The sequence below is a fragment of the Aquarana catesbeiana genome, linkage group LG10 (genome assembly GCF_042186555.1).
Source record: "Aquarana catesbeiana isolate 2022-GZ linkage group LG10, ASM4218655v1, whole genome shotgun sequence".
Lineage (NCBI taxonomy): Eukaryota > Metazoa > Chordata > Amphibia > Anura > Ranidae > Aquarana > Aquarana catesbeiana.
In genome coordinates this window covers 37808000-37822947 of record NC_133333.1, presented here as the reverse complement: position 1 = coordinate 37822947, position 14948 = coordinate 37808000, and the positions used below count along the sequence as shown (strand labels likewise).

The 14948-nt window shown below is 46.8% G+C and overlaps 1 protein-coding gene across 2 annotated transcripts in view; it reads left to right on the top strand.

The window, feature by feature from the left end:
• GRIK5 (glutamate ionotropic receptor kainate type subunit 5) overlaps nt 1-14948 on the top strand; it is a 591069-nt gene that overhangs the window by 219114 nt on the left and 357007 nt on the right. For both annotated transcript variants that reach the window (XM_073602012.1, XM_073602011.1), the window contains exon 2: nt 198-340. In XM_073602012.1, coding sequence (XP_073458113.1) covers nt 250-340 — 91 coding nt within the window. In that variant the 5' untranslated portion in view covers nt 198-249. The remainder of the gene's footprint in view (nt 1-197; nt 341-14948) is intronic.

Here is a 14948-nt window from a genome sequence, read left to right as displayed (position 1 = left end):
CTACTCAATACTGCGCAAAGAAGGTCATCATCTAATTTTTCAACCTGCATTAGAAAAGTAACAGCAAGCGATTTATTGGTCAATAAGGGAAATACCTCTCGGTTTTCCAACGTTCCCCTACTGTTTTTAATCTCTCAGGCTCCTTTGGAATGATGCTGCTATTTGTCCTTACAAGATCTCTCTTTTTTTCCCTACAGGTGGTGTCAGCGTGGCTGCGCCTCGATCCGTCTCCATGAGGAGTAGAAAAAGATGCTGCAGCCTGAGCTGGGAGCTCCGCTCCTCCTACTGCTCCTGAGTCTCACCTCCCCCGGGGCCCCGCTGCTGTCATCTCTACGTGTCGGTAAGTGCCTGTGACATATTTACTTTATAAACTTCTACTAATATCAGCCAGCTGCACATCGTCTGCTCTTCTTTCAACAGCGTCTTTCTGTATCACAAGGAATAAATCCTATTTTTTAGGTAGTGCAGTGATAGCTGCCTGTCTAGGCTTTGGTGGGAAAAATCCTCTTTTGGAACTCAGATCGAGTTCTTGAGGTCACTGGGTCAACATATAAGTGCATCGTCTTCATGTGCTCACAGAGCATACTATACTGATTTCCTCTTCATTGCAAGTGACTTTTCTTGTTTTCTGCTATTTGAGCATTTGTTGGCAAACTAAAAAACACAATTTGGTTTTATTAAAGTGTCACTACACCCACATCATCAAAAAATATCAAGAAATTATGTACTGCATGCTGTTCATACTCACTCAGTCACTATGAGATTAGTTTTCCGTATTCTGCAAAAAACCTGGTTGATCCTGCTGTTCTCTATCTCCTCCTTCTGTCCAAGTCCCCAATGCAGCTAGGGATTTTTCAGAGCAGTGTTGGCAGCTCTGCCCATGCTCAGTTTTCAGTGAGCTTTTATGCTGAGTATTTCCTCCCTATCACATCTGAGCAGCCCATGTGACTATAGAGTCACAAGTGTGGGCGTATACACAGTGGTAAATGCCAGCCCACTCCCTCCCTCCCTCCTCTACCCCCACTAACCAGCAAAACACATGTAGCAGTACCCCCATAGGGGCTGCTGAGTTTTGTGGTTTGTCCGCCACCCTGCTCAGCTAGGCACACAGTTCTCATTCACCCTCAGGCAGAAAACCAGTTTTTGAACTTTGTTTTTGTATTTTTATTGAGGGAATTTAACTTGGATGGAGATAGGATATTCATGAGATGCCCAATTGATTGAAGAAAAGGTATATGAGACCAAACTATATACACCTCAGGTATATACAACCTCTTTACTTCCAGCTCCAGCACAACTCTTGATCTCACTCTCCAGAACTTTACTTACATCTTGATCTCACTCTTCAGGACCAGCTAGCACTGATAGATAGGCCTGACACTGGCTCAGCCAGGCCCAAAGCAGATGCCCTTTACAGGCAGGGACTGCAGGCCCCTATGGTATAGCAAAAGGTAGGTAGTCCTAGTGCTAGCTATCCACGTGGCTACTGAGCCCAGTACCAGATCTTCAGGCCCTGCCAGCCCCCTGGCTGCAGCTGCCTCTTTCCACTGCCCATGCCACCATAGTCCACTCCACTGGCTCTGCACCCATCCCAGACTGCAATCTCCCAGTCCTCTCAGGCGTGCCTCCCAGTCTTCCTTGCTGTGTGTCACTCACCAGCCCTCTTGGCTGCAACCTGTTGTTCCTCCCTGGAGACTTGCCTGGCAGTGGTCTCTCCTGCTGTCCTCTCCTTGCTTCCATGCCTCCTGTCCAGGACACCTCCACGTGTTCTTAGAGGGCCCTGAGCCCTAGCCCAAGGTCACCCCCCCAAACTGGGGAGCTCCCTCCAAGGCCACGACAGCCCAGCACTCCATCTCCAGCTTCCTTCCCGAACAACTCCTTCTCAAGTGGGTAGTGAGACTGTGTCATTCATACATACATTAGTATCATACATACATACATATCTGTCCGGTTATCTCCTACTCTATTAGCTTTTAGACAATCCCTGAAAATCCTTCTCTTCAGAGAAGCCTACCCTAACCACACCTAACAACTGTTTTTTTTAAATTTTCTCCATGAGCTCACCCCCCCACAGTTATTACCTTTTGTTTCCACTTGACCCTCCCCTCCAGATTGCAAGCTCTAACAAGCAGGACCCTCTGATTCCTCCTGCATTGATTTGTATTGTAAGTGTGCTGTCTGCCCTCATGTTGTAAAGCGCTGCGCAAACTGTTGGCGCTATATAAATCCTGTTTGATAATAATAATAGTGTAGGGACAGCTCAGGTAGTTTCAGTGTAGTGTAGTGAGACCGTGTCAGTAATCTTTACATTAGTGTATAGCTAGAGTAGGGACAGTTCAGATAGCGTCAGTGTAGTGACAGTTGAACGGTCTATGTGATTGCGTTACTGCCAGTTTAACGCCATTCTGTGTGCGTTACTGCCAGTTTAACTCCATATAGTCTTGTGTGCGTTACTGCCAGTTTAACGCCATATAGTTCTGTGTGCAGTACTGGCAGTTTAACGCCATATAGTTTTGTGTGTTACTGCCAGTTTAACGCCATATAGTTTTGTGTGCGTTACTGCCAGTTTAACTCCATATAGTCTTGTGTGCGTTACTGCCAGTTTAACGCCACATAGTTCTGTGTGCAGTACTGGCAGTTTAACGCCATATAGTTTTGTGTGTTACTGCCAGTTTAACGCCATATAGTTTTGTGTACGTTACTGCCAGTTTAACGCCATATAGTTTTGTGTGCATTACTGCCAGATTAACGCCATATAGTTTTGTGCGTTAGTGCAAGTTTAACGCCATTTACTTCTGTGTGTGTTCCTGCCAGTTTAACGCCATTTACTTCTGTGTGCGTTACTACAAATTTAACACCATATAGTTTTGTGCATTACTGCCAGTTTAATGTCATATAGTTTTGTGTGCATTACTGCCAGTTTAACGCCATATAGTTTTGTGCATTACTGCCAGTTTAACGCCATATAGTTTTGTGTGCATTACTGCCAGTTTAACGCCATATAGTTTTGGGCGTTACTGCCAGTTTAACACCATATAGTTTTGTGTGCATTACTGCCAGTTTAATGCCATATAGTTTTGTGCGTTACTGCCAGTTTAATGCCATATAGTTTTGTGCGTTACTGCAAGTTTAACACCATTTACCTCTGTGTGCGTTACTGCAAGATTAACGTCATTTACTTCTGTGCGCATTACTTCAAGTTTAATGCCATTTACTTCTGTGTGCGTTACTGCAAGTTTTAAGCCATATAGTTCTGTGCGTCACTGTACATTTGGCACATTATATTGCAGTATATTATAGTGTATCCCTGGAGTGTGTCTATGTAGTGTGAGTACTCAAATTAAAGTGCACCAAACACCACTTTACATTGATTAAAGTGCATCTTCGTACAGATTTCCACTTCTTCTTTATATTTGCTTATAAGCACCGCCCTCGCTCCCAATAATGTCTTGGAGGACAACAAGGAGAGGCAGACATTCCCTTTGGCACTGTAAGGGGGCCAGCAACAAATGTGTGCACAGGCAAAGGTGATCGTGGGGGTCAGTCCTAAGGCAGGGCATAATTTCCTCTGTTTAGTGAGTTTGCCTGTGCTATCCAGCCACAGCATGCAGAGGAGGTGGTGGACTGGCTTACTAAACCTTCCTCATCCTCCTCATCCTCTGTCACGCAAGCAGAGACAAGTGTGCAGTTCCCTGCAGTTGCCAGAGTGGATAAACCTGCCTCCTTGTCTACCTCTATTCCTGCCATAGCCCCAACATCAGCCATGGAGGAGTCAGCTATTTAACCACAGCGTCAACCACTTGCTTCTTGATGATGCCCAGTCATTACTGGATTCAGATGTCAGATGACAGGAACATGAGCCTAGACAAAGGGGAGAACACCGGTAGACAAATTGGCCTTCATGTTCCCCCAGCTGCAGTATATTGCCAAGTTGTCTCCTGTGGTAATAATGATGATGAAAATAGAGGAGATGGAGATGATGGTGATGATGATGAGGTCACTCATGCGACCTAGGTGCCAGATAGAGCAGAGGAGGAAACTGAAGGTGAGGCAGCACAACTCCAAGGAGACCGACATCAAGAAGGAGTAGAGAGCAGCCACTCTATTCCATCACATTCTGCAGCTGTTTTCTCCTGGCCCACTCCCCAAAGCTCAGCTGTCTGGGCCTTTTTCAGCACATCTGTAGCAGATCGCACTGTTGCTATCTGCAAACTGTGTCTCAGGCACATCAAACGTGGCAAAAACACCAGCCATTTAGGTACCACATGCTTAACAAGGCATTTAACGTCCAACCACTCAGCCCATTGGCAAGAGCACCTAAAAGCCACACAAAAGGTGCATAAATCTGTCCCTCCTCCTCCTTACCCACTTCAGTATGCCCCTGCTATACCGATTCATTACCTCTCAGCAGCCTCCACTGACAGGGATGATGGTATAGCACAGGGTGTCCCAGGTCCTAACAGCACATCTGCTAGCAGCACACCACCAGCTGTGGACTGTAGCCAGTAAATTTCTCTGCCCCATCTACTGCAGCGGAAAAAGAAAATACAGTCCCTGCCACCCACATACCCATTGTCTAAATGCAAGCTTGTCAAAGCTGCTGGCTCTCCAGCTTTTGCCTTTTAACCTGGTGGATTCTGTGAATTCGCACAATGTGCTGTACCACAATGGCAGGTTCCCAGTCGCTACTACTTTTCACGTAAGGCCATTCCATCTCTCTACCATCATGTGGAAGGGAATGTTCTGGCATTGTTGGGCAAGGCCGTCAGCCGTAAAATCCACCTTACTGCTGACACATGGTCCAGCAAGCATGAGCAGGGATGATATATTTCATTCACAGCACACTGGGTAATACTGCTTGCAACTCAAAAGGATGCAGGACAGGGCTCGGTGCTGCAGCTTGTTGTGCCCCCATGTCTCCATACAGCTGGTGGTGATGATGCCAGACCTGTGAGCTCTACCCCCTCCTCCTCCTCCGCCACCTCCATGCCCTCCTCTGCAGAATTGTCCTATGAACATCAGGTACCCCCTAGGCTTTCAAAGGGATAATCCATGAGTTAGGCTAAAAGGTGCCATGCAGTGCTTCAGCTTGTATGTTTAGGGGACAGGAACCACACCGGAGCAGAGATTCTTGCAGCTCAGCAGGGGTGGTTCACACCATGCCAGCTGGAGCCAGGAATGGTGGTGTGCGATAATGGCTCAAACCTCCTGTCCGCCCTTAGACAGGCAAAGTTGACACATGTGCCATGCCTGGCACATGTCCTCAATTTGGTGGTGCAGCATTTCCTAAATACGTACACAGGGTTGCAAGATGTGCTAAAGCTGGCCAGAAAAGTCTGTAGCCATTTTAGGCGGTCATATACAGCCAGTGCTCGGTTGGCTGAAATTCAGCGGGAATTCATCCTGCCCGTAAACCGCCTGATTTGTGACATGCCCACCAGGTGGAACTTGACTTTGGCAATGCTGCAGCGGCTATACATGCAGCAGAGGGCCGTCAACGAGTACCTCTGCGAGCACGGCATGACGACAGGCTAAGGCCGCCTCTGCTTTTTTTCCCCATGCCAATGGCTTATCATTAAGGATACATGCACTGTATTGTCACCATTTGAGGAGTCCACAAGGATGGTGAGCTGTGACAGTGCATGCATCAATGACACAATCCCTGTTGTGTTCCTGCTGGAGCAGACTCTGCGTGGCATTATGGACAGGGCACTGGAGGCAGAGCAGCAGGAGGACTTCCTTTCCTCTCAAGGCCCACTTTATCCAGTCACCATCATTCCTATGTCACAGAACACACAGAAGGAGAGAGGGGAGCAGGATGAGGAGGAGGATTCTGGCACGTTCATAGGCTTCGAAGAAAAGGAAGACATTCGTCAATCTGATGGCTTTCCAACCCCAGGTACCTTGGGAGTAGTACATGGCTGGGAGGAGGAATTTCCAGAGGCTGTCATTCTGAGTGACCCCGAGGAGTCTGCTTCTCAAGCCTCTGCAAATTTGAGGTGCATGGACAACCTCATGCTTCAAAGCCTGCGGAATGACCCAAGAATACGTGGCATAAAGGAGAAGGATGATTACTGGTTGGCAACCCTCTTTGACCACCGTTATAAGGAGAAGGTCTCAGAACTCATCCTGTCCCCACAGAGAGTACAGAAGATAAAATCTCTTGAGGACACGTAAAAGAGGATTTTATTGAACATTTTTCCTGACTCCAGTAGGTTACAGTGTCGTGGAAAACCTAGTTTTGAGTCTTCTGTTGGTCAAGAGAGGAGCGTTGGAGAAGGCGTCCGCCTAAGTGAGGCATTTCAGAATTTTTTTAGTCCTTGCCACCCAGGGCTGTCAACTTCCACATCCCATCAGTAGCCTCTGCATCACATGGTGGACGATTACCTCGGGGCCAAAACAGAGATGGAGAGCTTTTCAGCTGACGATCCACTGACTTACCGGGTCATGAAAATAGACCACTGGCCAGAACTTGCCCAGTATGCTATTGAGTTGTTGGGCTGCCCTGCTTCCAGCGTGCTTTCAGAACAGGCATTCAGTGCTGCAAGAGGTCCCAAACCCCCCGGCACCCGGCACTATATTGGAAGGAATTTTTTATTTTTATGCTTTCACTTTAAAAATAAAAAAAAATCACTGCTCATTTGAAAATGACATTTTCACAAACTTTTTTTTAATTGATCCATGTCTCCCAGGGCAGGACCCGGACCCCCATAACCATTGTATGCCTAATGACCTGCATATAAGCCTTCAAAATGGGCACTTTTGATTTTTGACATTCGGATCCCATTGACTTTAATGGGGATCGTTACTCGGGTCCGAACTTTCGCGCTGTTCGAAAGTTCTGGTTCGACCCGAACAGGGGTCCGCTCGGCCCATCCCTACTAGCTATACCATGACCTGGATAAATGAGAACCTTCACAGACTCTATAAAAGCATGTTTTTTGATTCAGTATTGATGACCCATCTGTTTTTTTTTTTCCGTTTTATTCCACCTCCTTAGCCTCCCTGTTGGTAAGTAAATCCGCCAATTAAGCTAATAAGGAGGCCCAGTAGGTGGGATGGAGCTGGTTAAGCTTGCTTTTTTACAAGTTAAGTCGAAATTTGCATATAGCTTCATCTGCCCCTATCTCTAGATCCAAGGATCCTTTTTTACACGCAGTTTTCACTAACAGTAACCTCTGCTAATGCATTTTCTCATCTTATTTTCAGTTGAAATAGCCCAGGCTAACTTCAAAACAGATTTTATTTCATAGGAAAAGAACATTTGAATGCGCCGCACTTTATTAATTACATAAAGCTTGATATTGCCACTGAGTTTCTTTGTATTAAATTAATATTACAAACTGACAATGTAGTTGCTGTGAGTGCCGACATTTTGGACTAATGTGAAAGGATCGCTGTACTCTGTAAATTGCTGCCTAATATGCCAACGCTCTATGAATATGAAAAAAATACATTTTGAGTAATTATCTTCAGAGGCCAGACACAAAAACTCCTGACTCTGTGCAGCTTTGTTATACAGCCTGGACTCTGGCAAACACCTTAATATGCAGTTTAAATATACACAGTTTTACCTGCCAGAGGATTTGTATTTTTTCCAGTCCTTCTATTACCATAGCCCTGCTGGACTGCAAAGCTAGGTTGGTGACCTGACTTTTCTGTACTGCAGTTGGGCATTGAGCCTGGTCACTTTCCTGCCCCAAGCCTGTAACTAGGCATTGAAAGAATAGCATGTAGATGAGGTCTTCTTAGAGTTGCCACCTCATCCCTTTAAACCCGAACACACATGAATTACACAGGTTCTGAGGCTAGTTTAATGCAGATAAGGCACCAAGTGAGTCTAATTACCACCTTAATCAGCCACAGAACCTGTGTAATTAATATGTGTTCGGGTTTAAAGGGATGAGGTGGCAACCATGGGTCTTCTCTCTTCTCCTGACAATGTGTTCATTGTCATCATATATGCAGAGTGTGACTGGCTTTTGGTGCTGCCCTTCTCTTACCTAGCCTTAGCAGTTATCATGAATTGGGAATCCACTCCCACTAGGGGCAGAGTGGCCAACCAGGACTAGTTACAGCAGCTAGGCAGATAATGGCGAAAGCTACAGATTAGACACAGAGCACTTGGCGTGCCTGCTAGCTGGTGATGGTTAAAACCCCAAAAAGGGCCAAGGTGCAGAATATAAAGTACCACTTTGTTTTCATGAGCAGGGCCGAAACTGGGGGAAGCATCTTGTGTGGCTCTCCCTGCAGAAGCTGAAAGCCGGCATCTCCTCCTTCCTCCCACTGGCTTAAAGCTGCTGCAGGGGGAGTCAGAGGCGGCTCTAGGCTTTGTGAGGCCTTAGGCAAAATTTAGACATGAGGCCCCAATCACACACTTTGCAGGGCTTAAGGAAGAACCCCAGGCTGGAGCATCTTATTACTGCTGCTGCTTGTGTGGGTGGGATGTGTACTGCGCCAATCACATGGGATGAATAGGAGAGGGGATCCGCAAGGATGGGCGCAGTACACATCCCACCCACACAAGCAGCAGCAGTAGTAAGATGCTCTGCCTCAGGGTCCTTTCTTAGCCCCTGAAAAAGAAGGCGGGGGTAAAAAGGAAGGAGTGGGCAGGAAATGAGTGATGGGTAGAGGAGAATTGGAGTGAAACTGGGGGATCGTGATCTGTATAGGGAAAAAAAGGAAGAGAAGGAAGAGGATTTGCGCTGGCATGAGGGGGGGGGGGATAGATGGATGTCAATGGGACTGGAGCGGGATGGGGAATACTGTTGGTTGGTGAGGAATAGCCATAGTATAATCCAAGCAAATGGGCTGGCAGGGATGGGGAAAGAAAGGAAGAGAGAGTATGGCGTGGGTGGTATGTTCAGGAGAGGGCACTGACTGTATGGCAGTGGGTGGTCTGTGCAGGAGGGGGGCACAGAGTGTATGGCGTGGGTGGTATGTTCAGGAGAGGGCACTGACTGTATGGCAGTGGGTGGTCTGTGCAGGAGGGGGGCACAGATTTTATGGCAGTGGTCTTTGCAGGAGGGGGGCACAGAGTGTATGGTGTGGGTGGTATGTTCAGGAGGGGGCACTGACTGTATGGCAGTGGGTGGTCTGTGCAGGAGGGGGGCACAAATTTTATGGCAGTGGTCTGTGCAGGAGGGGGGCACAGAGTGTATGGCGTGGGTGGTATGTTCAGGAGAGGGCACTGACTGTATGGCAGTGGGTGGTCTGTGCAGGAGGGGGGCACAGATTTTATGGCAGTGGTCTGTGCAGGAGGGGGGCACTGAGTGTATGGCGGTGGGTGGTATGTGCAGGAGAGGGGCACAGAGTGAATGTGGGTGGGTGGTATGTACAGGAGGGGGGCACAGAGTGAATGGGGGTGGGTGGTATGTGCAGGAGGGGGGCACGGAATAATTGGTGGTGGGTGGTATGTGCAGGAGGGGAGCAGGGAGTGAATGGGGGGGTGGGTGGTATGTGCAGGAAGGAGGCACGGAATAATTGGTGGTGGGTGGTATGTGCAGGAGAGGAGCAGGGAGTGAATGGGGGGGTGGGTGGTATGTGCAGGAAGGAGGCACGGAATAATTGGTGGTGGGTGGTATGTGCAGGAGGGGGGCACGGAGTCATTTAGGGTGGGTGGGGGGTATGTGCAGGAGGGGCACTCGGAGTGAATGGGGGTGGGTGGTATGTGCAGAAGGGAGGCAAGGAGTAATTGGTGGTGGGTGGTATGTGCAGGAGGGGGGCACAGAGTAACTGGTGGTGGGTGGCGGTGGGTGGCATGTGCAGGAGGGGGGCTCGGAGTAATTGGTGGTGGGTGGTATGTGCAGGAGGGGGGCAGGGAGTGAATAGGGGTGGGTGGTATGTGCAGGAGGGGGGCAGGGAGTAAATAGGGGTGGGTGGTATGTGCAGGAGGGGGGCAGGGAGTGAATAGGGGTGGGTGGTATGTGCAGGAGGGGGGTGCAGATGGGTTAAAAGTATATGGTGTGAACAAGCCCCAGCACTGCAGAGACCACTGGTATGCACTGAGGAAGTGAAGCTAGCTGCACACACACACAGCACTAGAACTGGCCTCGCACCTCCCAGCAGACATTGCTCTCAAACCTCTTCCTCAAGTTGCTACACAGAAATGTCTCCTGGAAACGTGCAAAACCCCGCCAACTTACCACATTGCACACACCCTGCAGAATGGACTCGCTCTGCTTGTATCCTTCCCCGTGGGATCTCCGATCCCAGGCAATGAGCTCTCAGCGTCCCATTCACTCCCATCTAAGCACTTGTTAGCTGCAGCTCCGCCTCCTCCCTTGTTGTAAGATTTTTGCCGACAGCACTGGAGTACACAGAGCGGGAGCGCCAGAAAGAGCTGAGAGAGAGAGGGAGGATAATCCATGCCCGTGCGCGGCCGCGTTTTTAGAAACGTAACAGGAGCCAGAGAGTGACAAGCGCGGCTTTGTCTCATCCATGGGTGCCCTGTGGGCCAGCCTCAGAGCCGGCTCTTAGGCAAATTAGGCAGCTGCGAGGCCCCTATGAGCTCTGGGCCTTAGGCGACCGCCTAATTTGCCTAATTAGAGAGCCGCCTCTGGGGGGAGTCACACAGAAGATCTGTTCCCGTAATTTTCCCTGCCTGCTGCACTGATCACCCGCTCTGTCCATACACAATTCCCCTGCTGCCAGGGCCCCCACTGTGTGCCCCTTTTCTGTGTACCTACCATGCAATGTGCTCTCCCTCTCCCACATCAATGCCAACTTCCCTCTGCTCCCGCTGGCTGTTGCGGGGAACAGGGGATCCTCATGTAAAAAGTGGAGGAAAGGGGTGGGTGCAGTAAATATATCATATTTACTGGCCCCTTCCTTTCCTAAATGAGCACAGTGAATGAGTGGTACCGATCACTCACTGTGTTCATTCATAACTGAAGCATAGTAAACTCTGCTCCTAATCAGCTATGGAAGTGAGGCTTGAAATCGCCTCATTGAAACCTCACCTACGCTGTGATTGTGTACGCCTTCACGCTACCTATGCAGCGACCTATGCAGCATTAAGGCCAAATGTTAACCCCCATTCACTCACCCATACTGGGCGCCGGCCAGCCCATCAGCTATATTGCCCCCCCCCCCCAAAAGGAGACCTTCTCTCTTGGGTGAGGGAGTGCCGAACTGAGTCTTTGCCCCAGGTGAAAGTATGTCTAGCTTCGCCACTGTTCACAAGAGCTCAGAGAGGTGTTACATTGCAGGCAATACCCAGATGGGGTCCTCTGACTCACCTGAGCAGTGGGAATAGGCTTGGGCATGTTCGGATCGGATTGAGCAGTGGGAATGGGCTTGGGCATGTTTGGATCAAAGCCGTCACTACACACCGCCAATCATAGGCAGTGAGGCATTTCCCAACCGGCAGCTGCACATACACATGCTGCCTATGATTGGCGGAGTGCAGTCCTGGCTTCCTGGCGGGTTCGATCCGAACATGCCTGAGTCCATTACTACTGAGCAGCCTGCAGTGGTGAGCAAGTGACAGCCCATTACAGTGGTGGAGCACTGGAATTACTATCACAGTCCCGCTATAAGTCGCTGATATCCACCATCACTAGTATATAAAAAATAAATAAATAACAATTCAAGTATACAGTCATGGCCAAAATTGTTGGCACCCCAGAAATTTTTCCAGAAAATCAAGTATTTCTCACAGAAAAGTATTGCAGTAACACATGTTTTGCTATATACATGTTTATTCCCTTTGTGTGTATTGGAACAAAAAAAAAGGGAGGAAAAAAAGCAAATTGGACATAATGTCACACAAAATTCCAAAAATGGGCTGGTCAAAATTCTTGGCACCCTTTCAAAATTGTGGATAAATAAGATTTTTTCAAGCATGTGATGCTCCTTTAAACTCACCTGGGGCAAGTAACAGGTGTGGGCAATATAAAAATCACACCTGAAAGCAGATAAAAAGGAGAGAAGTTTACTTAGTTTTTGCATTGTGTGTCTGAGTGTGTCACACTAAGCATGGACAACAGAAAGAGGAGAAGAGAACTGGTTGAGGACTTGAGAACCAAAATTGTGGAAAAATATCAACAATCTCAAGGTTACGAGTCCATCTCCAGAGATCTAGATTTGCCTTTGTCCACAGTGCGCAACATTATCAAGAAGTTTGCAACCCATGGCACTGTAGCTAATCTCTCTGGGCGTGGATGGAAGAGAAAAGTTGATGAAAGGTTGCAACGCAGGATAGTCTGGATGGTGAATAAGCAGCCCCAAACAAGTTTCAAAGAAATTCAAGCTGTCCTGCAGGCTCAGGGAGCATCAGGAACTATCCGTCCACATTTAAATGAAATGAAACGCTATAGCAGGAGACCCAAGAGGCCCCCACTGCTGACACAGAGACATAAAAAAGAGAGTAAGCCAAAATCCTTCTGGGAAAACGTCTTGTGGACAGATGAGACCAAGATAGAGCTTTTTGGTAAAGCACATCATTCTACTGTTTACCGAAAACGGAATGAGGCCTACAAATAAAAGAACACAGTACTTTTAGTGAAATATGGTGGAGGTTCAATTATGTTTTGGGGTTGTTTTGCTGCCTCTGGCACTGGGTGCCTTGAAAGTGTGCAAGGCATCATGAAACCTGAGGGTTACCAAAGGATTTTGGGTCGCACTGTAGAGCCCAGTGTCAGAAAGCTGGGTGTGCATCCGAGATCTTGGGTCTTCCGGCAGGACAATGACCCCAAACATACGTCAAAAAGCACCCAGAAATGGATGGCAACAAAGCGCTGGAGAGTTCTAAAGTGGCCAGCAATGAGTCCAGGTCTAAATCCCATTGAACACCTGTGGAGAGATCTTAAAATTGCTGTTGGGAAAAGGCGCCCTTTCAATAAGAGAGACCTGGAGCAGTTTGCAAAGGAAGAGTGGTCCAAAATTCCGGGTGAGAGGTGTAAGAAGCTTATTGATGGTTATAGGAAGAAACTGATTTCAGTTATTTTTTTCCAAAGGGTGTGCAACCAAATATTAAGTTAAGGGTGCCAAGAATTCTGACCAGTTTTGTGGGACATTATGTCCAATTTGCTTTTTTTCCTCCCTTTTTTTGTTTTGTTCCAATACACACAAAGGGAATAAACATGTATATAGCAAAACATGTGTTACTGCAATACTTTTCTGTGAGAAATACTTGATTTTCTGGAAACATTTCTGGGGTGCCATCAATTTCGGTCATGACTGTATTTACCATAATTTGTAGATGCTATAAAGTTTGCGTAAACCAATCAATATACGCTTATATGAAAATGTAGCAGAATACATTTGCATGAAATATGTAGCAGAATATATATTGGCCCAAACTTATGAAGGCATTTCATTTTTTGCTTAATATTTTTTATAGCAGAAAGTAAAAAATATTATTTTTTCTTCAAAATGTTCGGTATTTTTTCGTTGATAGCGCAAACAATAAAAAACCCAGTGGTGATCAAATACCACCAAAAGAAAGCTCTATTTGTGGGAAAAAGAAAATATACCATAATTTTTTTTTTGAGTACAGAGTTGCATGATCGCGCAATTGTCAGGTAAAATAACGCAGTGCTAGAAAGCAAAAAATTGGCCTGGTTATGAAGGGGGGTAAATCTTCTGGAGGGCAAGTGATTAAATAAAAAAAAAAAGCATGAAAATAGCTGTTTTACACAGCTACAAAAATAGCTAATTTTCCATAGCTGATTACTTGCCATGTTTAAGAAGCTAGGATAAAATGAATTATACGCTTTTCTATTTTTCTTTTTCTATTTTTCTTGTTTCACATTCCAAAGATTTGTTTTAAAGGATGACTTCTGCTGAAAACTATTTTTATGTACACATATGTGACAGACTTTGTAATAGTCTTGCCTAGTGGTCACACCAGATCGTGTCAAATGTAAGTGGCGGCCAGCTTGTCCTTCGCCAATCCACAGTGACTCATCTACACTACCAGATGGAATTGTTTTAAAAAGATTATTAGTACATATCTACTTCCAGCAGACCTCCAGAGGAATTTGATTTGGTTTGATATGGGATTTGAATTGCCCCGAAAGCGCTCCATTAGGAGTGCGTCTAGGCGCACAGAGACCCTAAAATCAAGTTGAGATTTCCAAAAGAATGTTAAAAACGGAGCCTACGTTGCCCAATATGAAAGAGGTAGAGTAAAAACAGAGAAGAACCGGGGGAGGGACTAACCCTCCAGATGGGGGAGGAAAAAAGAGCATACAAAATCCATGTTTTTGCAAGATTTCTATTCTTCATCAGATTATCCATAGGCCTGGGTAAAGAGGAAGGTTTTTAAACACTTCCTGAAACTCAGGAGGGAGGGTAAGGACCTTAGAGACGCTGGAAGGGAGTTCCACAGCTCATTGCCCTTTGTAACCAGGCGTCTGTTACCAGTAAATGTCTAGGCTTAAGATGTGTTGGACCTATGGTTGCTACCTCATCCCTTTAAACCCAAACACAAATGAATTACATAGGTTCTGTGGCTGATTAAGGTGGTGATTAAACTCACTTGGTGCCTTATCTGCATTCAATAAGCCTCAGAACCTGTGTAATTCAAAGGTGTTTGGGTTTAAAGGGATGAGGTGGCAACTCTAGTTGGACCCTTTTCCATCTGTGGATTTAAAGAGTTAAAAAATATGCTCCTCTTCCTCATTCAGGATATTGATTATTCTAAAAGATATTTATTCTCTGGTCCGGTGTGCGGGGGCGCAAGTCTCGTATATCACTCATCCTGCCAAATACCTAATTCTTCCACCGCTGACCTCAGTCTGTGGCTGTGGAGACAGGAGGGTTGTGCACGTGTCACGCTGTAGTCAGTGTTTACATCACAAAACGTGATGGATCATCCAATCTGGTCTACAATACATCAACCTGAATCCATGTGATCCTGCACAATGCGGACATCTGTAGCACAAACCTGCTGACAAAAGGCACCTTGGTGCAGAGGAATGAAAGAGATCAACAACAAAATA